This window comes from Rhinatrema bivittatum, chromosome 7 (assembly GCF_901001135.1).
Source record: "Rhinatrema bivittatum chromosome 7, aRhiBiv1.1, whole genome shotgun sequence".
Classification (NCBI taxonomy): Eukaryota; Metazoa; Chordata; class Amphibia; order Gymnophiona; family Rhinatrematidae; genus Rhinatrema; species Rhinatrema bivittatum.
The window spans coordinates 214,056,749-214,082,392 of record NC_042621.1 but is presented as its reverse complement, the minus strand read 5'-3'; the positions used below and the strand labels follow the sequence as shown (position 1 = coordinate 214,082,392).

At 41.9% G+C, this 25,644-nt stretch overlaps 1 protein-coding gene across 3 annotated transcripts in view; it reads left to right on the top strand.

Annotated features, from left to right (window-relative positions):
• The window catches only part of LOC115095720 (putative neutral ceramidase C), a 149,808-nt gene that overhangs the window by 54,010 nt on the left and 70,154 nt on the right, over positions 1–25,644 (top strand). For all 3 annotated transcript variants that reach the window (XM_029609793.1, XM_029609792.1, XM_029609791.1), the window contains exons 7-12: positions 13,698–13,775; positions 17,378–17,498; positions 20,386–20,511; positions 23,050–23,136; positions 25,178–25,282; positions 25,365–25,446. In XM_029609793.1, the coding sequence (XP_029465653.1) occupies positions 13,698–13,775; positions 17,378–17,498; positions 20,386–20,511; positions 23,050–23,136; positions 25,178–25,282; positions 25,365–25,446 (599 nt within the window). The remainder of the gene's footprint in view (positions 1–13,697; positions 13,776–17,377; positions 17,499–20,385; positions 20,512–23,049; positions 23,137–25,177; positions 25,283–25,364; positions 25,447–25,644) is intronic.

Here is a 25,644-nt window from a genome sequence, read left to right as displayed (position 1 = left end):
GGGTAGGTTTTCGGGGGGTACGCGCGTATCCCTTTGAAAATCTACCCCATAGGGAATAGTCACTGCTATTACTAGTATTAGAAGCATGGGATCTACTTCGTGTTTGGGTACTTGTAGCCTGGATAGGCCACTGTTGGGAACAGGATGTTGGGCTTGATTGACCCTTGGTCTGACCTAGTATGGCTACTTCTTATGTTCTTATGGTCTCCATATCTTGCTCCCTCTTCTCAACCTTCTGAAGAAGTGACTTCTCTGAAGGAAAAGTCTGATGTGAATAGGAAACCAGCTATCTCAGCTCAACTTCCCAGTAAGGAGGGGTGGATCAAAAGCCTCCTCACAACAAAAAAGGGGAAAACCTTCTTCACTTCCAACATTTCTCTGGCGGGGTAATGCTCCTTCTATGAAGTAGAAAGATAGCTCACAGGCCTTCAGCCCTTGTCCTCTGGATCTGGGGAATAACCATCACCATAAGGTTTCAGCATTTCACACCTGTCGCAAAACAGTCAAAAATCGAAGGCAACCTCAAAGCGAGGTGGTGCAAAGAATGTCTCCCTCTAATCTGTTTAGTTCTATGTGTAGGGATCTAGGCCCATCTAGTGACTGACCAAGGGGTTGCCACATCAAGGTAGTGAAATAGTGCTACAAAATGGTGACCATAGCCAGAGAAATGCTTGGCTGCATATAGAGAGGCATAACAAACAGAAAGAAGGAGACCACAGTGCCACTTTTTAAGTCATTGGTGAGACCTCATTTCAAGTATTGTGTCCGATTTTAGGAATCTACCCCCAAAACGATTATAGACAAAATGGAAGCAGTCTAGAGAAGATCTATCAAAATGATGCAGCCCTATGAGGTAAGGCTTAAGGATTTAATAATGTATACTCCAGAGAAGAAAGGAGAAATTTGGATATGGCAAAGACATTTAAGTGCCTCAGAGTTATAAAGCAAACCTTTTTCAGTGGAATGGAAGCTCTAAAACAAGAGGTCTTAGTATGAGGCTCCAAGTTAAAGTCAGAGATAACATCAGAAAATATTTCGTAATGGAAAGGATGGTGGATGCATTGAATGGCCGCCCAGTGGAGGTGGTGGAATCAAATACACTAATTGAATTAGAGAAAGCATTGGATATGCACAGAGGATTCCTGGTTGCAAACAATAGAAAGGAAAGCCAGAGATCAACTGCAGTCTATGGCATTGTACTAGGCAGACTAGATGGGCCTTATAGTCCTTATCTGCTGTCATATTTTATGTTTCTATGACTGAGTGAGCTTTCTGAATGACTGAAAACATTTCCTGGCCGTGCATAGAAATTAAGACTTCACAGTTCCTAGCCAGTTTTGACTCACCACCAGCCCGTCTACATTTATTGTGAATTAAAATAACCTACTGATGAAGGTAGCTATCTGTCAAAATATCCAAAATTCCAATGCAGAGCTTTTAGCAGTTAAATTGGAAAAGCAATTACCAGAGCTAAAAAAAAAAAGTGATGACATTATTTCATTTATTAAAATAATATTCATTTTCTGTCTGTTTGGGAAATACTGACACCTTGTGGTGATGGTTGGTACTGCAGATTCTTACTTTTCCAAGCAGACAGAAACTGAGTTGCTGGGGAGGTAATCCACTCTGGTTGCAGAAGTGTCAGCACCAGCAGGGGTAAACTGCCTCAGGTGAGCCAGCAGTGGGTGGTGGCAGCAGGGGATTTGTCAGCACAGTGCTGATGGCAGTGGCATTGGTGTTAGAGATATGGGGAGTGGGAATCAACCAATCTGTAAAGAATTAATATATTTATAAATACTTTTTGAGGGTTTGCAATGTAAAGATAAAAGGCCTGATTTTAAAAGGGCCGTGCCTGTAAAAACCAGAAAATGTGCGCATGATTGGGCCTTGTGCGCACTGCACGCATTTTAGAACGGGCCCAATCACGCGCGTAACCCCTGTTATACGCAGAAGGGCAGGGCCATTAGCTGCTGTCCCGGGATAGCACATGCCAGCAGCCGGCCGGCACATGGATTTTACTTCTTTTCCTGAGGAGCAATAAGTATGAAAATAAAAAAAAAAAAAAAGTGGCTAGGTAGGGTTAGTTTAGGGGTTGGGGAGGAGCAGGGAAAATGGAGGAAGAGTAGGTAGGGCTAAAGGCTGCACATAATTGGAGTGGACTGGAGGGAACTGGGCAAAGGCCCGATTGCATCGCCCCGTGTATTTTCGAAAATTCTCCTTCTGTGTGCGCAAGTTGAGGGCCGCCCGCACATGCATGTGCGGCTGTTAAAATCTGGCGCACATGTGTACATGGACATCGTATTTTATAATGTGACGCGCGCATGTTATAAAATGATTGCGTACATGTGCGTACACGCTTGTTTTAAAATTTACCTTTTAGTTTAAATGCACATCCTTCAAGACCCACTGAATGGTGTCAGAAGGTTAAGGTTTACTTCTCTAGTCAGTATATACAGGAGTAAATTTAATTTAATTTAAAAAAATTTATAGTCCATTAGTCTTCAGTTCATAGTGGGGTACAGTAAAACATACTTAAAATTAATAACAAAAAATAGCATAATAATAAAGTATAATAGAACATAAAAACATAAAATTAAAAACCAATAACAATTAAACCTAAAATCACTATTTACAGCAGCCTAAATATGTTCAATAGTTAAGCATGTGGAACTGAGTCTAGGTTATAAATGTTTGTTTAGTCAGCTAAGTTTTTAAGGCCTCTTAAATACTTTTTGACAGGTCATCATACGTAGCTGTTCTGGTAATGTATTCCACAGTATAGGACTGGCAACTAGAGATGTGAATCGGAACCAGAATCGGTTCGGATTTCAGTTCCGATTCACATCTCTACTGGCAACTGCGAAAGCTCAGTCACGAAATTCAGATGGGCAAGCTGAGGGGTAGGCATCTCCAGTAAACTTTCATTTGCAGATGAGTTCTGATGAATTATTTAACAGTTTCTGTATTAACATTAATAGTTTATACTTCATCCTCCGCTGAACAGGAAGCCAGAGTAGGGAGGAAAGGACAGGAGTAATATGTTCATATCGCCCTGATCCTGTTAATACTCTGGCTGCTGCGTTCTGCAAAAGCTTAAGGGTTCTCATAGTACAAGAAGAAAGACCAACCTAGAGAGAATCAGAGTAGTCTCTTCTGGAGAATATTAGAGTAAATGTTCTGTTATTTAAAAAAGAGGTAAACCATTTCTTGTAGGCCTATTTCTTGTAGTCTAGTAAGAAGAATTTCATGCTCCACCGTGTCAAATGCTAGTATCTGAGTCTTGGGATCTGCATAAAGAAGCTTTACTCAACCTATGAATTGTTCTCCAAATCCATACTTCCCCATCACCCACCACATATAAGGCCATTCAACCCTATCAAAGGCCTTTTTTTGAATCCAGGCTGACTAGCATACCATCGAGATTCTCATCTCCTATCGCCTGTACAGCCAACACAGCTTTTGGAAGAAGAATGTTGACCCTTAATAAATCCAGTTTGGTTTTTGAGAGACTATTGATTGTACCACATCATTTACTCTACTGGCCAGTGCAGATGCCAATATTTGATATCTTGGTTGAGGAGGAAGAGCAATAGGATTCTGGGAACAGTGGATTTTTACCTGGTTTAGAGATTAGGACCACAGATGCCAGGTTATGTGTAGCCTCAAAATGTCCCATCTCATGGGCTAGCATAAACATTGCCTTGAGAAGGTGGACCACACATTCTCCCAAATTGTTTTAAAGCTCAGGTCCAAACCCATCCAGTCCCAGTGCTTTACCCAATTTCAGTTGCTTGATTGTTTTTCTAATTTCAATGTCAAGTTCTGGGCTTTCTAGTGCAGCTATTTTGGCTTCAGACAGCTAGGGGAATTTCAAGTCCCGAAAATAGTCCAGTGATGGATGTGGACCTGGTATACAATTTTTTGTAAAAGGCTTCAAATGTTTCTAGTATCTCAGATGAATTAGAAGCTATATTTCCATTACACTGAAGATGGGAAACCAATGTTGTAGACTTAGCATTTTTAAGCAGATTGGCTAAAAGCTTGTGAGCTTTATTATCCCACTAGAATAATTTGTATTTGTAATATATCAAATTATTTCAGGCTTTTTGTATTGAACTCTTTATGAGTGGTTTCTAACTCTTGCCAGATCTGAGGGGTAGATTTTAGAATTTTGTGCGAGCGCGTACTTTTGTTCGCGGGATTTCAATATATACGCGCGTAGCCGCACGTATCCATTAAAATCCTGGATTGGTGTGCGCAAGGCTGCCGATTCTGGGCAGCCTGTGCGCGCCGAGCCGCACAGCCTGCCTCGGAGGGAACTTTCTTTCGCCCTCCCCTCACCTTCCCCTCCCTTCCCCTCCCTTCCCCTACCTAACCCACCCCCTCGGCCCTATCTAACCCCCCCTCCTACCTTTATCCATGGATTTACGCCTGCCGGAGGGTCTTGGCGTAAATCTGCGCGCCAAGACCCGACCCGGGGGCTGTTCTGGAGGGGGCGGCCACGCCCCCGGAATGCCCCTGGGCCGAAACCACGCCCGCGGCACCGCCCCCGAAATGTCACGTCATGCGCGACACGCCCCCAAAACACCGCTTCACTCCGGGCACGCCCCCCAGACACGCCCCCCGACACGCCCCTTCATGCAGGCCCCGGGACTTACACGCATCCCGGGGCTTGCGCGCGCTGCTGAGCCTATGCAAAATAGGCTCGGCGCGCGCAGGGGGGGTTTGGGGTAGGTTTTCGGGGGGTACGCGCGTATCCTACGTGCGTACCCCTTTGAAAATCTACCCCATTATGCGCACACATATGTACGACGGGGATTTTTCATGATACGCGTACTTACGCGCACGATATAAAATTTCAGTGTATCTCTGCTTGTGCACCAATACGCACATTTATGGACGCACCCGTGTTCCTTTTAAAATTAGCCAGTAAGTTTGAAAAGAAACTATCAGGTGAATTTTCAAAAGGATTTATCCATGTAAATGTAACTACTATTGTAACAATTTTCAAAAGCCATTTACTTGAGTAAAGTGCACTTACGCGAGTAAATCCTATGGAGAATTCAGGGGCACATATTGTAGCAATTTTCAAAAGCCCACTTACTCGAGGAAAATGCATTTACTCAAGTAAAACCCAGTTTTACGCACGTAAATGTTTTTTAAAATCAGGCCTTATGTAAATACTAGTTGGGAGCATATAGATTTACCAACATTGGCTCCATAAAGGGTTTCCATTAATACGATATACCGTCTATTGATATCCACTATTAGGCTTTCAAACTGAAAGGGTACCTTTTTGTGAATTAAGATCACTATCCCTATTTGTCAAGCAGAGTAAAAGCATTGTCCCACCTATTCCCTTCTCAGCTTACCATGCTCCGAATCATCTAGGGATGAAGAAAGGCAGTATTGGCTTGCAGCTTTCTTAAGCCCATCAAGAACGTCTTCCTTTAAGAGAACATAGCTGAACGTTTACCATATGAAAAAAGTAAACATTTGAATCTCAAATTTTTTACACTTAGAGCAGATAAGTAGGTTCCCCAGCTTAAGCCTCCCCCCCCCCCCATCTCACTCCTTAAGGACCATGAACATATCATAATCAGGCTTTTTAATGCTAGCATCATAGAGTCACTTTTGCTTATTATCAAGAAAGTCAGCCATCCATACCATTCTCTTCTATTCTATTAAGGTTGTGTCCCCATTGTTTGGTACGTCAATGTTATAATTTTTACACAGCTTCCAATGAATAAGCTCTGCTACTTTATTGTGCCTCTCTATAAATAAGCCTTCTGACATCATCACATCCTGTGACGAGATGTACAACTGTTTCCAGTTCTGTTCTGCAGAATCTGTGTTTCCCTGTACGTACCTGGATCAGTCCAGACAGTGGGTTATGTCCCCAATCCAGCAGATGGAGTCAGCCCAAAGCTTCGAGGGGGCGTCACCATAAATACTACTACCCCCTCTGCAGGAGTTCAGTATCTTCTGACTCCAGCAGATGCGAGTAGTGGAATCTGGGCTTGCTCCCGATTGTCTTTTTCCTTCGTTCTTTTGCTTCCCTTGTTTGGAGGCTTTATTGTTTGTAGGTTTGTTTGGCTTGTTTTGGTTGGATCAAGTTGTGTTAAAAAAAAAAAAAAAAAAAAAGTTAATTGATTAATTGGGGGAGGCGTGGCTTCTGTATTGTTCTCTGTCTCTCCTTTTCTCTATTTACCGGCGCTGTCCGTGGCTGCTGCGGGGTAAGTGTGATTTTTTTTTTCTCTCTTCCCTTGCAGCTAGGTTCTGTTGGCTGTGAACCATCTCATCTGCAGTCTGTATCCTGTGCTGCAATTACCAATCTCTCATCCATAGGTTTGAATTCACCTCTTTTTAACCATTGCTGTGTCAAATCTTGATCCATGTGGGGCTGCTGAAGTAGCTCTCTGTACTTCCCACTGTATTTATGCTTGTTCCAACTATCCATTTTTGTTTGCTGATCTGATTCTTTAAAGAGTTTCTTCTTTTATCTTGCTAATTTTGTAGCTTTTTTACCTTCATTTACTGGTGGATCTTCAGTCATTCCCTCTATTCACTGGAATGAATGTCCTAGCTTAGGAGCTGAGACTAAGGATGGTTGCTCGCTTTCCTACTTCTGCACTATTTTAGCATTTGGGTCCATTCATGCCATTAAGTGTGCCTGAAGGCCGTTTATAGTAGCTCTATAAGTATAATCAATTTCAGTAAGACTCATACTTAGCCTTAGGGATGTACAATGTGGCAAATGTCATGGCCTTCTCTGTCACCATTACATAGTGTGCCAGGCAACAGGAGGAGTGTTAGGACCTGGAGCGTGGACCCTTGTTCTGCGGTAGAGTCGGCACTGTCGCGAAGGAGAGAACCCCTTGTCGATCGCTACCGTCAGATGGCGAGGCCTGTTGAGGATGTAGAGTGAACTTCACGCTGGAAGCACGTGATCCCCCCAGGAGGAGCCCGTAGGGACACGGCCGCTGGGACTTAGGCGACTCCCTGAAGACTGAAGATGGTCTGGATGCAGGCGCCTCCTGCAGGTTGTGGGTTCCAGACGGCTGGCGCCTCCAGCAGGTCGTAGGTAGTCTCAGTAGAGAAGTTGAAGAAAATCCAAAAGCCGGTCCAGGAGTCAGAGTCCAAAGAGCGGTCCGCAGCCAGTCCAGGGGTTGGAGTCCAAAGAGCGGTCCTCAGCCAGTCCAGGGGTCGGAGTCCAGAGAGCGGTCCAAAGCCAGTCCAGGGGTCTGTGTCCAGAGAGCGATCCAAAGCCAGTCCAGAGGTCGGGGTCCAGAAGAATCAATCCAGCAAGGAGAGCAGAGCAGAAGCGGGACGAAGAACCAGGATACCAGGAACACAGGAACCAAGCGAAGACCTCAATACCAAGGCAAGGTCTGAGGAGCAGACCTTACCTTTAAATACAAAACCCAGGAGGAAGTGCTTCAGAAGGGAGCCACGACACTTCCTGTCGTGGCCTCTTTAAATCCTGTCTTCAGCTGCGCGCGCGGCCCTAGTGTAGCTGAAAAGGGGGCGGAGCCACAGCAAGAATCCGAGACCCGCGACCAGCCACGCAGCGGCCCAGGCCGCATGGAGAACGCCGTCGGAGGCTCTCTGCACCTGCAGGAGCCTCTGCGGAGACCCGACGCCACGGGTAAGTGTTAGGTTCCGGCTGCAGACTGCTGCGGCCGGCAGCCATGACAGTCGGCCCCGGTCACGGACTGCCGCGGCCGGCGGTCATAACAAGGAGAGGATGAGAGAGGGGATCAGTGGTGAATGGGATTCTTAAGAGAGAGTATTGGGAGGGAAGGAAAAAGGGAGAGGTTTGGCTTGTGGAGCAAGAGAGGATTGGCCGGGGGAAAGGCTAAAGCAGGGATGGCCAACTCTGGTCTTCAAGAGCCACAAACAGACCAGGTTTTCAGGATATCACTATGATTGTGCATGAGATAGATTTGCATTCCCTGCCTTCATTGTCCCCCAGGGATCATCTCTCTCACCCATTCTATTCAACATCTACCTCCTCCCGCTTTGCCACTTACTTGCTAACCTAAAGTTAACTCACTACCTCTATGTGGACGACATCCAGATCCTCATCCCTATCACAGAGTCTCTTCACAAAACTTGGTCCCATTGGAATAGCTGCCTTTAAACAATCAACCAACTTCTTACCAGCCTCAACCTCGTCCTCAATACCAACAAGACAGAGATCCTTCTAATAGTTCAGGACAACAACAACGTTCTTCTCAACTCCCCAAGTTCTCCCCAACTATCCAAAACATCAGTTAATCACTCATCACATGTGAGAGACCTAGGTGTTCTGCTCGACAACCAACTTAACCTTAAAAAATTCGTAAATAACACCACCAAAGAATGCTTTTTTAAATTGCAGGTACTAAGAAAACTAAAACCACTCATACACCTCCGAGACTTCCGCTTGGTGCTCCAATCCATCATCTTGTCTGAAGTGGATTACTGCAATCTCCCTTCTTCTGGGTCTACCTGCTAACACCACTAAACCTTTACAGATGGTCCAGAACGCGACTGCCAGGATTCTCACTAATGCTAATAAAAGAGAACACATCACCCCCATCCTTCAGAACCTTCACTGGTTACCAATCAAATTCAGGATTATCTTTAAAGCCCTCATGATGATCCGCAAGGCCTTGCATAATATCTCCCCCCTCAATCTAACCTTCCAACTACAGCCGCACATCTCGAACAGACCCATCAGAAGAGCATACAAAGACACTTTATATACCCCACCTGCTAAAACCTCAGTAAGGAAGCGTGCCCATTCCACAGCTGGTCCTCCCCTTTGGAACTCGCTCCCTCCGGACCTCCGCCAAGAACCCTGCCCGCTGGTTTTCAAAAAGAAGCTGAAAACATGGCTTTTCAACCAGGCCTTTTCGGAGAGATAATCCTCTTTACTGAGGCTCCCCTGGTCATGATTGAACTATAGACTCGTTTTTCGTCTCTTAGCCCGCTTAACTATACCTGCACCCCATATATCCCCCAGCTCCTTAACTACACCGGGAGCCAGAGACTACATTAATTCTTTAACCTAGCTGCGGTTCTATACGCAGCTAGAAGTCACTTAGTCCCTCTATGAACCTGTAAATTAAACATTCTTAATGCATCTTTGTTTGATTTCTTCCCTTTTAACTTGCCTGCTAGTCAAGTTAACTCTTCCCATTATCCATCCGTTACTCCAGTTTTCCCGTTACTATGGCATTCACCTAAAGTTTATTTTGAAGTGTCATCATGTATAGCCCTATGTTTCTTTATAATATAGTATATTTCTATTGTACCACATGTTTATTGTTTCCGTATGTTCATTGTACCACATGTTCATTTGTCCGCCTCACGGCGACAGTTCAGTTTCTATGTAAACCGGTGCGATATGTATCCTATACAGGAACATCGGTATATAAAAGTTAAAAATAAATAAAATAAATTGTATGCAAATGTATCTTATGCATATTCATTGTGGATATCTTGAAAACCTGGCCTGTTTATAGCTCTTGAGGACAGGAGTTGGCCATCCCTGAGATAGGGAGAGAGCATGTGTGTGTGTGTGTGTGTGAGAGAAAGGGGCTTAGTGTCAGGATGGGTATATTTTTAGAAGAATACCATAGAATGATGGTTGAGAAAGGCAACCTGGGATAAGAGCATAAGAAATGCATTGCTGGGTCAGACCAATGGTCCATTAATCCCAGCATCCTGTCTCTGACAGTGGCCATTCTGTGTCAGTTGGAAGCACCCGAATGTCTTCCCTGTTGCTAATTTCCAGATATGGGAGATGACAATCTCCTTGCCTGCCTGGCTAATAATTGCTAGTTGACCAAAACTCCAGCAAATTTTCCAAATCTTTTTTAAACTTACCTATGCTATTAACTATGCTATTAACTTTGCTATTAACTTTGGCATCAAATTCCACAGATTAATGGTGCATTGAATGAAAGAATACTTTATATACTTTATATATTTATTTTCAGTCTGCCACTAGTTATGGATGGTAGTTGGAAGGGAGAGAAACAGGACTGCGGATAGAGAGTGGGGGAGGATGAGTGGGAGAGCATGATGGAAGCTGAGGGAGGAACAATTTTCCCCATAAATTGTGATCTTCCCTTTCTCCCTCCCCTCCCAGTCTGGGTTCTACTCTGGAGTTTGTTTTTTGTTAAAGTCTTCAGTGAAAGAATACCTAGAAATCCTGTAGCTGTTTTCAGGTTTCAGCAAGCTTATCCGTCTTTTGTTAAATTATTTTCAGTTATTTAAGCTGTTTGTCTGGTTTGATGCATTTGAAAGTTTTCTGGAAACGTCTAGTTGCCCTCCAATTCAAATAATTATTTTGTAACATGTTTGTATGATTAGTAAATGACAGAGAGATGCATTTTCTGGGGGAGCTAGCTACCCAACTACAGAATTAGGTGGCTGGATCCCATGGGGAGGAATTTCTACCCCCCCCCCCCCCAAACAATAGCTAAATATGTCCACCTAGTTTAACTAGGCAGTAAAATTTAGCTACTGAAAAAATGGGCTGCCCCAGCGTCATTCCCAGGGTTGGTGGGTGGTGTTGATTGTGGTGATGGAGGTGGTGGTGGGAGTGGTTAGATGTCTAGCACAAATTTTCAGCACTAGGCAGCTAAGTTTAGCTTTAATCCATAGCCCCTAAATCTAGGCCAAGGCTGACTAGATGTAGGTAAAACGTTTTTGCTTCAGCTTTGAGCTGGTGAATTTAGGTGCTAGAAGATCAGCTGAAAACACATCTCAGAATTTCCCAAAGGCATGTGATGGTACCAAAATAAGCAATGCAGACTGAAACCAAAACATTTACATTAGGTACCTAGATATATATACCTAATGTAAATACCTATACCTAATGTTATTCTCTTTCTTTTCTTCTCTCCTCCCAGTTCTATTACCTTGTTATTTGTAACTGCTTCCTTCTACACAAATAGGTTATTGAATTGTTTACTGTACACCCCTGTTATATGTAAACCGGCATGATGTGTTTGCAACATGAATGCCGGTATATAAAAATTTTAAATAAATAAATAAATAAATAAATATATATAAGACCACAGAGTAGATCCAGTTATGTTATTATAAAACTCATTGCATTGTATATGCTTTAGACAATACAACCTAAGACTTAGATCTAGAAATCAAGAAACAGCACCAAAGTATCCCAGTTCTACAATTACCAGGGTCAGTTGGCCCACTTGAATTCCTCCGCTGTCTTCTTTCCTAGCATACTTGGGGAGGGCAATGATTGAGTATATTTATATCATTCGTGCTCCGTGTATCCCATTGGCTGCTGGATTCTCCTCCCCCAGGTCCTTGGCAAGGGACTCAAATCCTCTTTTGATCTCACCTGTCAATCATTTTCCTTGAGACAGGTCAAATTTATGGCACCTGCTGCAAGATAAGGGTGTGTGCCTCTGTTTACAAACTAATCTCATGGCTCAGGTTATCAAAGAATCTAGCTCTGCCAAATTTGTAATATTGTTATTTATATTTTATCATGTGAATTGTGAACTGTTGTGATGGCACCCCCAAACGACGGTATAGAAAAATTGTCAAATAAAACAAATAAATAAATATATTGTTCCAGCCTGTAGACTGTCAATACAGCTATGGAGAGTAGCTCTGCGCTGCTCTTGGGATGAGTTTTTACTGACCTGCTTGCTGTATTTCATCATTGGATGCACGCAAATTGCAACACGGACAGGTCCTCAGCCAACGAAAGGAAGAGGTCCATATTCAACCACTGTCCAGCTGAGCTAGTTAATGGGATAAACATAACTTGTTAACTTATAGCGTTTCTACAAAAAAATAAAATGTGAAAATTAAAGCATTGTATATTTTGTGAAAGTTTTTAAAAATACTTGCATTCAATTGCCTGCTAGGGATGTGAATCGTGTCCTCGATAGTCTTAACGATCGATTTCGGCTGGGAGGGGGAGGGAATCGTATTGTTGCTGTTTGGGGGGGTAAAATATCGTGAAAAATCGTGAAAAATCGTGAAAAATCGTGAAAAATCTAAAAATCTAAAAATCGCAAAACCGGCACATTAAAACCCCCTAAAACCCACCCCCGACCCTTTAAATTAAATCCCCCACCCTCCCGAACCCCCCCCAAATGACTTAAATAACCTGCGGGTCCAGCGGCGGTCCGGAACGGCAGCGGTCCGGAACGGGCTCCTGCTCCTGAATCTTGTTGTCTTCAGCCGGCGCCATTTTCCAAAATGGCGCCGAAAAATGGCGGCGGCCATAGACGAACACGATTGGACGGCAGGAGGTCCTTCCGGACCCCCGCTGGACTTTTGGCAAGTCTCGTGGGGGTCAGGAGGCCCCCCACAAGCTGGCCAAAAGTTCCTGGAGGTCCAGCGGGGGTCAGGGAGCGATTTCCCGCCGCGAATCGTTTTCGTACGGAAAATGGCGCCGGCAGGAGATCGACTGCAGGAGGTCGTTCAGCGAGGGTTCCGGCGCCTCGCTGAACAACTTCCTGCAGTCGATCTCCTGCCGGCGCCATTTTCCGTACGAAAACGATTCGCGGCGGGAAATCGCTCCCTGACCCCCGCTGGACCTCCAGGAACTTTTGGCCAGCTTGTGGGGGGCCTCCTGACCCCCACGAGACTTGCCAAAAGTCCAGCGGGGGTCCGGAAGGACCTCCTGCCGTCCAATCGTGTTCGTCTATGGCTGCCGCCATTTTTCGGCGCCATTTTGGAAAATGGCGCCGGCTGAAGACAACAAGATTCAGGAGCAGGAGCCCGTTCCGGACCGCTGCCGTTCCGGACCGCCGCTGGACCCGCAGGTTATTTAAGTCATTGGGGGGGGGTTCGGGAGGGTGGGGGATTTAATTTAAAGGGTCGGGGGTGGGTTTTAGGGGGTTTTAGTGTGCCGGCTCACGATTCTAACGATTTATAACGATAAATCGTTAGAATCTCTATTGTATTGTGTTCCATAACGGTTTAAGACGATATTAAAATTATCGGACGATAATTTTAATCGTCCTAAAACGATTCACATCCCTATTGCCTGCTCACGTATCAAGGCGACAACTTCATCCCACTCCTCCTATCAAAGCAGGACGCATGCACGCGTCATTTTTAAATAATTCTGTTGCGTCGCATGATCATTGAATTGAATGCAAGTATTTTTTAAAACTTTCGCTAAATATACGATGCTTTAATTTTCATGTTCTATTTTTTGTAGAAATGCAATTATTTTTTGAATAGAATTCCTGGCTCCTGATGAAGGTGCACGAAATGCGAGTCGTGTCGGGTTAAACTATTTGTTTATTTGGAATGTGCAGTGCTTTTTAAGCGAATCCCTAAGATTAAGCTAAGGTATTTTGTATTCAGCACTTTGAATGTTTTGTTTATATTTTACATAATAACTCTAAGCATAAAAATAATTTAAAAAAATTGAGATGTGGCTAGTCGGAAACCCAAGATTACATCTTTATAGTGGAAAAGCCTGACAGTGACTTTTCAAGTAGAAGACACAATGTCTTTTTGGATTGCTCAGCTATGTTTATAAAGGTCTTTTATATTTTCCCACTTTATTAGTTATTGGTGGTTATTTTTTGAGTTTGTATCATTACTAGGTTCTTTGTTCTAAATTTCCTATTAAGTTCCATTTGAAACTTGTTGCCATGACATTAATACCTGACTAATAATGCCTCTATTTCACTATTCAGGTACACATCAAACACAGATAAAGAAATGGTGGTATTAAAGATGGTGGATATGAAGAGTCAGCCACTTGGAATAATCAGGTAAGCCCTTGAAACGGTTTATATTTTGTTTCTCCATTCGGTTGACTTAGTTACTAGCACACAGCTCCTTCTTTGCTGTAAACAGCAAGGCAAAGTATCATCAGATCAACTTTCAAACAGCCTGGGTTCTTGCAGACTACGCAGGGGGGTTTTAACGTGCATACTTTTTAAAGATTTTCAACGAAGAATTGGAAATTAGCAAGTGCAAAATACCACGTGTTAAAAGTGCCCACGGACTTTGTTCTTGCTATTGGCATGGGGATGGAAGGGGGGAAAAATATTGTGTGCACATTTGAAAATCAAACGTGTATGTGCCGTTTTCCTCCTCCTCCTGACCTAAGCATGCCCTCAGGAACTCCTCTCTTTCCTGAGGCTACAAGTATGCCTGATATGGGACCCGCATGCACTTTTATCTTCATTTGAAGAGGGCAATTTTCAGCAGGACATTTCATCCAAGTAAATGCTTTTTTAACTAGGCTTTTGAAAACTACCCTCCCTAAGATTGAATATTCCTGCACCTGTGATAGATATGTAATAGCATCAATGAACTATCCTGCACGTAATGAGAAATTCAACAGTGGTTATTATGGGGACTGGGGCAAAACTTGAATTCATTAGTAGACTTCATGGTCATCTATTATTTTTTTCCACAGTGTTAGAATTACAATTATTGTTCTGTTCAGTATAAAGTGAAAATAATATATCTCAGTGAATATAAACAGTTTTATAGTTAATACCTAAATGGCAGCATTAGCTAGACTCTTTGAAATATCAGTTTGCTTTCCTTTGCTTCCTTTCAGTCCTTTTCCTGTGTTTTTAAGGGATTTCAAATAATTGGAAACATCTTAAAATACATTTGAACTTTTTAAAAGTTAGATTTTAAGATGTGCCCCCTATTTCTTTGAATGTTCTTCTTAGTTTGACCTAATATATTTTATCATATGTTTGCACATTTTAAGAATAAAGAACGTGTGCATTGTATTACTGATAACTTAAGTGTCGCTTGAAACTTTATGTAACAACCAACAAAAACAAAACAAATTTTTTTTGACGGAAAAACTCTTAGGAGGTAATTTTAAAAGGAGTTACATGTGTAAATGTAACATATTATCATAGCAGTTTTCAAAAGCCATTTAAGTGCGCAAAGTGCACTTCCACGTGAATATCCTATGGACAATTCAATTGCCTATATTGTAGCAATTTTCAAAAGCCCAGTTACATGGGTAAAGTGTATTTATAAGTTTAAAACCCAATTTTAAGCATGTGAATACTTTTTAAAATCAGGACCTTAATGACTCTCTAATAGTGAACTGGCATTGCTTGATTGATAATCATTGGTATAAAAGTCCTATGGTATTTTTTTGAATGTTTTCAAAATTATTACAAATAAAATATTCATCAATTATACATAAGTTCAATTTTTAAAAGACTTATCTTAATAGTTTGCTCTCATCAACCCATAGGTTAGTTGCAGTGGTTTGTGAATTCAGACTTGTAGTCCCATTCAGACTAATAACCCTGACATGGGCCAGATTTGAAGATTGGGTCTGCATCAGGAGAACCAATCATATTTCTTCAAAGGGTGGTGTTTGTATTGCTCTTACATTTTACTTCTGCCATTCCCCGTTTTTTTCTTTTTTATGTCCTTCCTGAGTCTATTCTTCAGTCATTTGTTTTTGTCCTACTTCCTGCCTGTGTGGGGTTCTTAGAGTCCAGGATGGAAGGGAGTGAGGAACACACATACACATCCACCCACGTTAAACAGAAAAGTCTCTTCAGGAATGAAAACAAAAATCACAACTAAAAAAAGAGGTGGGGGGGAGGGGGGAAGGACTTTTCAGGCTTTTGTTTGTTTTAACTGCCAACCAAGGAAGCAATTTTCAAGCTGGCCATTTTGAGAAAAATTCTTTTTTCTACCTGCAGCCTGTCCCAAGTTTGAAGGCGCAAGTTGCCTTGGCTATAAAGTACCCATGGACACTTGCCCCTGCTTTTCATAAGGTTGGAAATATTGTTGGAAAAGCACGTGGGTGACCTAAATACTTCCCCAGGGAATGTCGAAACAAGGTGCAGCCTTCCAGCCACGTGCAGGAAGGTTATGTTCACCTCAGCTGACTTTTTACCCTCATTAAAGTGGCTCTGAAAATTACTTTCCAAATCATTTAAAGAGATGACGGGTGCACTTCTAATTCAAAGTATTGAATCCATTAATCAGTTATACCTGAAGTACTTTAGAACTCACATGCAACTGTGTGACTGTAATCTTGAAAATTTCCATTAGAATGTTCTTGCATTAATTAAGAAAACAGTTTTCCAGCAGTGCTATTTATTTTCTTCTAAATGTTACCTTGTTCTGTAGCCTTTCGCCTGTTTCATTTCTTTCTCATTGCTTGTATTTTTACACAGTTCAGTAGGAAAAAACCGCACGTATCCCTTGTTATGGTCATGTATGCTGACTTCCCTTTAAATCATTAATATCATTTATGGGTGCTTTGTCACCTGATACCATTAAGTAATCATGAGGTCACATTGCTGCTTGTCTCTAATAGCTAAATTCATCATTTTGCTATAGTTTTTGCATGAGTGGTGCCCGGATAAAAAAGGAGCGTGGTTAGGGTAATTATTTTGGGTTGCTCCTGGGGGGGGGGGGGGGGGGGGGGAGAGCGAGACTCTTTAGAAGGCTCTTATATTAGTCAACTATTTATACCACTGTAGGAGGATCATCTAGTAACGCGAGGTGAGATTTTGTTGGTAGTCTAGGGTTTGGGGGGCAGTTTACATGCGCAGAGAGTGCATCAAGCTAGGGCGAGAGTACATTGTAGAAATCTCATCTTTATGAATCTTTCCTCATTTCAAATCACATCAAATCTTCACTGATGTGTACTGTACATATCTCTGACTGTGCATGTAAAACTTCCCCCCAAACCCTAAACCACTACCAAAACCTCACCTCGAGTTTCTAGATGACCTTCCTATAGTGGTATAAATAGATGACAAATATGCGTGCCATCTCAGAGGCGCTCTCTCTCTCTCTCTCTCTGAAACAGGATTCTTGATAAATATTGCAAATCCCATTTTGGGTATATTGCACAGCTTAATGCCAGGAAAAAGGGCATAGTTATTTCTATCATTAAAACGGGTGGTGACGTGTGTTACGCTATCGCATACAATGTTAAACACCCCTCATTTTCATAAATCCCGCTCAAACTCCTCCCCTTTGACTAAATTTTCGGAATTTGCATACGCATCTCGCGATGCGAAAAATAACGCTAGGGCCCTAACGTCCGCAATAACGCCCTAATGCATTTTGATGAATGACTCTAAGTTTGGGGGCCAAGTAGACAAAAAATTTGCACCTGTTTTCACAAAGATGTATTTCTTTTAACATGGAAAATGTACAGTACATTAGTGGAAATAATGGGACCTTTGGTAAAAAAAATGCATATATTCATGTGTTAATGCACAACACACCTTTGTGATAGGATTTTGAATCAAAGTTTTCAGAACTAATTCACAGTTACTTTTTATCTAGGAGGGCACTAGAAGCCTTACGTAAATGTTGATATATGTCTAACTCACAAGATCTGTCTTCTGCTTCTTTCTAGCTGGTTTGCAGTTCACCCAGTTAGCATGAACAACACTAACCACCTTGTCAGCAGTGACAATATGGGCTACGCATCATATCTATTTGAACAAGAGCAGAACAATGGACAGCTTCCAGGACAGGTCGGAAGATTTTATTTTTAGAAGTTGCAGTGGGATGAAGATATCAATGAATGTGGTATACTCATGCGGTGGAGCCCATCCTACCACAGCCCGAGATGAAGAGGAGACTTGCAGGCCATGGTGGAGCCCATCCCACCATGGCCTGAAGAGAAGGTGGCAGGGGCTATGGTAAGATGGGCTCCATCAAGGCTCGAAGGGAAGAGGAGGCCCTGAGTGTCTGTGTGTGCAAAAGAGAGAGCTTGTGTGCATTTATATGTATGTGTGTATGACAGAGTATGTACATATGGTAAGGAGAGAGTTGATTGAAGAAAGGCAGTTGTTCCAGGTTTTAAGCGCATTAGGTACAGAGTCTGTGACAGGGATGAGAATCTGTACATCATCAGCATAGATGTAATGTATAAGACCAAGGTTGGCAAGAAGTTGACATAAGGGCAGCAGGTAAATGTTAAAAAGTGTGGGGGAGAGGGAAGATCCCTGTGGTACGCCATGTGTTAGATTAATGGGGTTCGATTCATGGTTACCTATTTTGACTTTATACTGGCGATTGTTTAGGAAAGATGCAAACCAGTTTAGAGCTATCCTGATATACCTATGTCCGTAAGGCGTTCAAAAAGAATATTGTGGCTGAAGGTGTCGAAGGCTGAGGTGATGTCTAATAGGGCGAGAATAAATGATTGACCCTTGTCCATACCCTTAAGGATTGTGTCAGATAAGGATAGTAAAAGGGTTTCTGTATTGAAGAATTTCCTGAAGCCAAATTGGGATGGGTAGAGGAGGTTATTATTTTCGAGTTGATCAATGAGCTGCAAGTTGAAGTTTAGCCAGGAAAGGGAAGTTGGATATTGCTCTAAAGTTAGCTGGGTCTGAAATGTCTAGGTTAGGTTTTTTTTAAGATAGGTTTGAGGATGGCTTGTTTCAGAGCCGAAGGGACTTGTCCTAGGGTGAGTGAGTAGTTGATAATTTCTGATAAGGGTTTGGCAATTGTATCAGGAATGGTGAGGAGGGCTTTAGTAGGAATAAAGTCCTCAGGGTGTGTAGAGGGTTTCATTTTCTTTAGTAGGTTAGATATCTCTGAAATAGAGGTGGTGTCGAAAGAGTCCAGGGGGATGCAGGTATTTTCATGTCTAGTATGTGGGGTGGAGGGGAGGGGGGGAATTTTGCATGAGGTTACTTATTTTGGTGTGGAAAAAGGTTGCTAGTTCATTGCATTTGTTTTTTGTCTCATTATCGGAGAATGGAGTGGGGGTTGGTTTTGTGAGAAGCAAGACATAGGCAAAGAGGGCTTTGGCATCATATTGGTAGTGATGGATTTTTTGAGAGTAGTAATCCTTTTTTAGTTTGTAGGATAGAGGTTCTGTAGGAATTGAGGGTGTTTTTGTAGTCTGTTAGGAGGGGGGGGAGGGTTCATGCGCCATTTCCGTTCTTTGGTTCTTAGCTGTAGTTTAAGGGATTTAAGATCTGCTGTGAACCACGTTTTTTTTTAATTATGTGGCTTTATTTCTTTGGATGTTATAGGACAAGACTTTGTCCGCAACTTCTTTGGTGATTCTGCTCCAGTAGCGGTGGGCAGAGTTCATGTCGGTGAGGTCCAATTTTCCGAGTTTGGATGTGAGGGAGAGGGTTAGATCTTCTTGAGAGTATGGTTTCCTGTAGTAAATGAAGTTGCTTTGTTTTGTGTTGGGACATGGATTTTTATTTAAGGTGAGCTTGGAAGTTATAAGAGAGTGGTCAGACCAGGGAACTGGGATGCAAGTGGGGGCTTCTGAGGTGATGATGTGGGAGTTAGTGAATATTAAGTCTAATGCATGTCCGGCTTTATGTGTAGGGCTAGATACGGTTTGGGTAAATCCCAAAGCTGTGATAGCGGATAAGAAGGATTCACAAGCTAGAGAGTGGGGCAAGTGGTCCACATGGAGATTGAAATCCCCCAGATAATGGCTGGAATATCCATGTCTATCTTTTCTGCAATAAATTCAATGAGTGGGGAGGGGTTGCTGTTGAGGAGACCGGGAGGAGTGTAAATGAGACATTTGAAGCTGTGGGGATTTGAAGAAACCTATTTCGTAATTATGGGGAGGGTAAACAACCTGAGGGATTAGTTTCAATTCTTTCTTAGAGGCCAGTAGAAGGCCTCCTCCTCTTTTGTTGAGTCTGGATATAAAATAGGGGAATAAATCCCTGCATAACTGTGCATGATGGCTTATGACACTAGATTCCAGTTCTTGTTCCGATTGAGCTGAAAACCAAAGGAGCAAGAGGAAACTGTCAGATTACAATGCACATAAAAGTATAACATGGACCTGATGCACTAAAGGGTTTTCCCATTTTGAATCTTTAGAAAAAATGCATTATACAGTGGCCTAATGGCATGATTATGTTGCATATATTGACTTCCTGTCCCAAAAAGTTGAAATGTCATAGTTCTAGTCCTTATTTTTGATGATCCTTATATAAAACCTACCAGCAAGATATTATCCACTCATCCATTGTGTGACTTCTTGCCAACCAGAGCAATAATTTAAAATTAACTTCAGAGGGATAGCCATGTTAGTTTGGTGTAGCAAAAAAAAAAAAAAAAAATGACAGGCGTCTGGTGGCATCTTAAAGACTAACCAATTTATTGAAGCATGAGCTTTCGAGGCCAGTGTCCACCTGACTCTTGTCATAATTTAAAATTAAGAAATTTAGGGGCCTATGTGCTAAACATTTCTTCCTGGGAATCTGATTTTCTAAGGCTTTTTCCCCATTCTCTTTCTATGGGATAAAAAGTGTAGAAAATCAAGTGTCTATGGAAAAACAAATTAACACATAGGGACCTAATGTTTCACTTCTAATTGATAATATTTATACAAATATAATTAAAGAAAAATGCTTTTTTATATTTTAGGGACCATTTGTAGCTGCTTTTGCTTCATCGAACCTTGGAGATGTGTCGCCAAATACGCAAGGCCCACACTGTATAAACACGGGAGAATCATGTGACAACCCACATAGTTATTGCCCAGTTGGAGGTGTAAGTGCTTTGACTACTGTATACGAACTTGATATTATCCACCGTTTAATCAAGCATTCCACTTACCATATTAAAAAATAAGACTTTGGGTTGTATATATGTACTTAGTCTGTGCCTTCTAGTTCAAATTTCATCTTTGTTTCGTCATCCTCAATCAAAGCATAAATAAAATGAATCTGTTATTTTATTCCTATTCCTATTGACGTTGGACACATTATATGTGGTTTCTACTACTGTTCAATGCAGAAAGAGTACCACATCAGCATGAAGCTATTTTTCAGTAGACAGTAAATGAAAGGGCAAACAAATATCAAGGGCCACATATACTAAGCAATTTACCATAGACACAAAATAAGAGAAAACCCTTTGCATACTGAAAACAGGACGGTTTTCATGCTTGTCAAAGGATTAGATTGCTGAACAGTAGCACAATCCATTGATTAATAAGTTGTCAAAGGAACATTGCCACTAACCCAGCATATTTAATTAAGACATTTTCTGATGAAAAAACTTCAGCTCCTCCAAAAAAAATAAAGCATAACAAATGTACTAACAAAGTAGTAAAACATTTAGAGGTGAATTTTAAAAGCCCGGTGTGCGCCAAAATCGGGAGATGTGCACGAATGAAGGACATCCGCATGCCCAGCAGATTTTAAAAGCCGCCTACATGGGCATGCATCTCCCGATACATGAATATCTCACTCAGAACAAAAAAGGGGCCCGGAAAAGTGCGCAGAAGTACTTACGTGCCTCGGTGCACGCCCAGTTCCAGCGCCGCGTAACTTCACTTCTGCTATGGAGGAGGAGGTGTAAGATTAAAAAAAGAGATCCAGCCATCCTTTAGCGGTTTTAAGCATCTGGGGTAGCAGGGTGGCGCGTAGGCTATTAAACCAGGTGGGTTTGGAGGACCTGGCTCTACACTGGGCGAACTGATAGACGAACTAGTGAAACTGGACGTGGCGTGGACGTGTGCGGGTTCTAAAATTCCACCACTTGCGTGGCTCATACCCGGATGTGCGCGGCTGTCCACACCCAGTTGCAAAACAGGGCTCACACATTCACGTGCCCAGATTATTTTATAATATGCGCACACATGTGAGCCACATCCCTAGGCATGTGCTGATGCATATGCGTCAGTGTGCACCCGCGTGCCCCTGTGAAAGTTACTTACCCTTTGCAGAGGTATTATGCCTGCATCTTTAGGATGTAGAAGGGCCCCTTGTGTCTGAAAGTATTGCAAAGTCAAGGTGCGAAAGGGCTGTCTTGGCTTGCCTCTTACCGCTTCCCCCTGCCCCAGAACTGCTTCTCTTTCCTTATAGAAAACAACATCTGGCCTGAATTCTTTCAATGTATATGTGCAGATCCATCATATGTATGTGATGGGGAAGGTTCAACTGGCCAAAAATCAGCACCCAGGTGTTGTGGACAATACTTTTAGATAGGAAATGTAACACCTGCTGTGTCATCACCATGTAATGCATTCATAGACATGATTATGCAGTATACAGCATTTATTTAGCAATAAATAAATGGTGATCTTGGTAAGAAACGCTTTGGTAGATCTCAATGGAGCTGTTTTTTCAATCTGCCCTTTACTGTGGATTTAGGCCTTATTCAACATCCTGACAAACTCTTTTAAGGGTGAATTTTAAAAGCCCTATTTGCGGCCAGCCCGGAGGACATTCATGTGACTGGGTCGCGAGTGGGCTGCGCAGATTTTAAGACGCCTGCAGCCACACGCGTATCTCCCGGTATGTGAATACTGAAGATTTCATGAAAAAGGGGTGGGCTGGGGCCGAGGTCTGGGCGGGTAGTGGGCAGGGGATGGGCGAGCCAGGACAGCGCCGGCAAGTCAGTGTCGCGCAGAAGCGCGCCCCGGGATTGGATGACCGTGTAACCTGCTGCTGCTATGGACTGCGGGTAAGTATTAAAGCAAAACAAATCTAGGGTAGTCAGCGGGGTTTTAGGGGTTGGGGCTGGTAGGGTAAAAGGGAGGTATTTAGGTATGGGGTTTAGGAAGTTCACTCCTTTCCAGGGGAGAACTGGGAGGGAACTGGAAAATTGTCCTATTGTGTCACCGCGTGTACCTACTAAAATTCCTCCCCCCTTATGTGATCAAGACAAGATTTGTGCACATTGATGTAACATCGTGCATAAACGAGTGCATGTTATAAAATTGGTGCGTCGATGTGTGCGCGCCGGCAAATGTGCACACGTGCGCCTGCGTGTGATTCTAAAAATCTATCGTTCATATTTTTATGGGCCTCCAATTGTTACAGACTTCCATAGTTACAGTAAAACAGAGAAAACATGCTTATCTTTATTTCAAACACCGAAAAGATAAATCTAAAAGAAGGATCTTAGATAACTGGAGTCATATGTGTAGGGACTTCTCCATTATTTATATAATTTGTGGATTAACTATCTATTTTGTAGTGAAGACTGATATTTTTTTATCTCTGTTTTCCTCTCTCTGAACTGATTTTTTTTGTGTAATTATATATTATAGTATTGATTTTTTTTCCTTTTTCACACCAGGCTAAAATGTGTATTGCTATGGGCCCTGGAGATGATATGTTTGCAAGTACGAGAATAATAGGAGAAAACATTTACTCCAAAGCAAAGGTAAATTATTTACAGTATTTATGGGCCAGCTTTGTTTCTATGTACTGTTGAAAGCTGATTCTTTAAAAATACCTTCACTGGTCTAATGTCTTCTTAGAATCATTGTACCCTACCGTGCAGGGGATCTGGGTGGAGTCCCTCGCTCAGCTCTGTTTTTTTGAAAGCACATAAGAGGATTCTCTCATTTTCCCTTATATCTTCACGAGACAGAAGCACTCAAGCACAGGAGCCAACTTTTTAAAACAAATGAGGGTTGCTAACCTCAACACAAATTACTCCTCTGTAGACACAATGAAGTTTTCTCAATTCTGTGGGTGTGCAAGCACCTACAGCACCAAGAGTCTCTCAAAGGCAACACACACAGGTCAGCCAAAGATTATATTTGTTCTACACTCCAGTTGGGACTATAGTGCATGTCCTTTTGCTCAGAGGATTCTCACATTAGCACCCATGTGGCCAGAAATCAGAACCAAAAAGAAAATTTAGGGACTCCACAACAAGCTATGAATTGTAGCCAATAATTCTTTAGCACAAGATCTCCTTCTCAGAGTTTATTTATTTAAAACATTTGTATGCCGCATTATCCCGGATCCTAAGTGGCTCACAGTTATACATTCATAATAAAAACAGATAAAGCGCATTCACAAATAGCATGAACGTCAAGAAAACACTGATTCTGCACAAGACCGAATGGGTTCCCATTAGGATGGCAATTAGATGTTGGAAGAGCCAGCAGACCAAAAAATAAATAAAATGTATCTTAAAAGTAACATTTGATTCCATTCATGGGATTTTATTTTATTGTACAAAAAATAAGGTCTGTAGGAGTTTCAGATTCTACTTCATAAGCTATGAATAACTGTTATAAGCAGCAGTATCACAGTTAATAGTCATTACTAACAAGTTAATAACCATCACATTCATTTTTGCGGTGAAGTGAATGTTTTACATTGACAGGACATTACTTTTGAGGTAGATCAAACCTGGGTGACACAGAAATCATACACAAATAGCATTAAAGCAGCTACTATTCAACCCATGCAATAGGAATGTGCATTTGTTGGAAAGAAAATGGGAAATTTTAATAAAATTTCTCATTTTGATTTTAAAATAAAATAGAAACCAAATTTTGTTTTTCTGATCATTTCATTTAAAAAAAATGACATCACTGCCAGCAAACACCTTCCTCCCAACTGCCTCAAATCCCTGGTCGATCCTGCCCCGTGGCTGCTGCTATTGGAAACGGTGCCTGCAGACCGGGGCTGATGCAATTGATAATGTGTGCCAGCTAGGCCTGAGCTGGTGCCATTCTGAATGGCAATATTATGCTGCTGTTTCCTGTCATCATTTGCAGTGGAGGCAGCTGCCGGGGCAGGAGGGACCAGGGATCACTCATGCCCTGTGAAGAAAGTTTCAACATGAGGGTGAGAGTTTCTGAGGGAGGGGGTCTTGGGAGGAGTGAGGGAGGGCACAGGAGGAAGGTGTTTTTTTCCTGCGGAGTCATTGTTTCTGTTTGCTTTGGTTTTCTTTTCCTTTTTTCAGTTTATAAATTTCATTTTTTGTTTGTTTCTTTTGTTTCATTTCAAATAAAAAGAAACAAATGAAAAAACAAACCAACATGAAAAAATAAACAGTCTCTGCATGGAACTGCTACAAAATGACGAATAGGAACACTTCTCCCATCTTCTACGCGCTGGGTGTGGCAGACAAGTGCAAGGAACATTTAAGAGTATAAGCCCCCACCACAAACAAACAAGCACATCTCAGCAAAAGACACTATTTATGGTTGTGGTTTATTGTAATTAGCCAATGGAATTTAAAACACATGTCTTTGCAGAAATTAAGCTGAAAATTCCTTCTGGTGGTCTCATGAAATAAGCTGTACATAGGCTTTAAAATATGCACATGACACTTTTCAGAACATGCAATAAAATGTTTTTTTAGTATATTAAATTAGTCAATATTTCTGTCCAGATGCTTACTGTTTATGCTACAATATAACTCGTTTTCATTCATTCCAGTTTTTGTATTTTTTTTAAAGGAATTGTATAGCACAGCCTCAGTTGAATTAAAAGGACCCATCAAATCAGCACACCAGTGGGTGGATATGAGTAATGTCACTGTACAGCTAAATTCCACTCACACAGTAAGTACCTCTAATTTGTAATATATTGTATATTACTTTTTGTTTAAACTGCTATATTGTGTGCCTTGCTTCTCTTCTCCAGAGTAACACGTGCAAGCCAGCCTTAGGTTACAGTTTTGCTGCTGGAACTATTGATGGAGTTGGAGCTTTAAATTTTACTCAGGGTAAGTAGAGAATTAATATTTGAAAATTATTGCTTGTGTTTGTTAAATTATGCCACCTAGAGCTAATATAACTTTATAAATACACTAAATAAGATTAAACTACACATCTCTGTTAAGTTCCATATTAGAAAGTAGGGGGGTGTGGGAAAACTTTTTCAGTTGTTTTTTCCTGTTCAATTTTGGATTTCATTTGTTTTG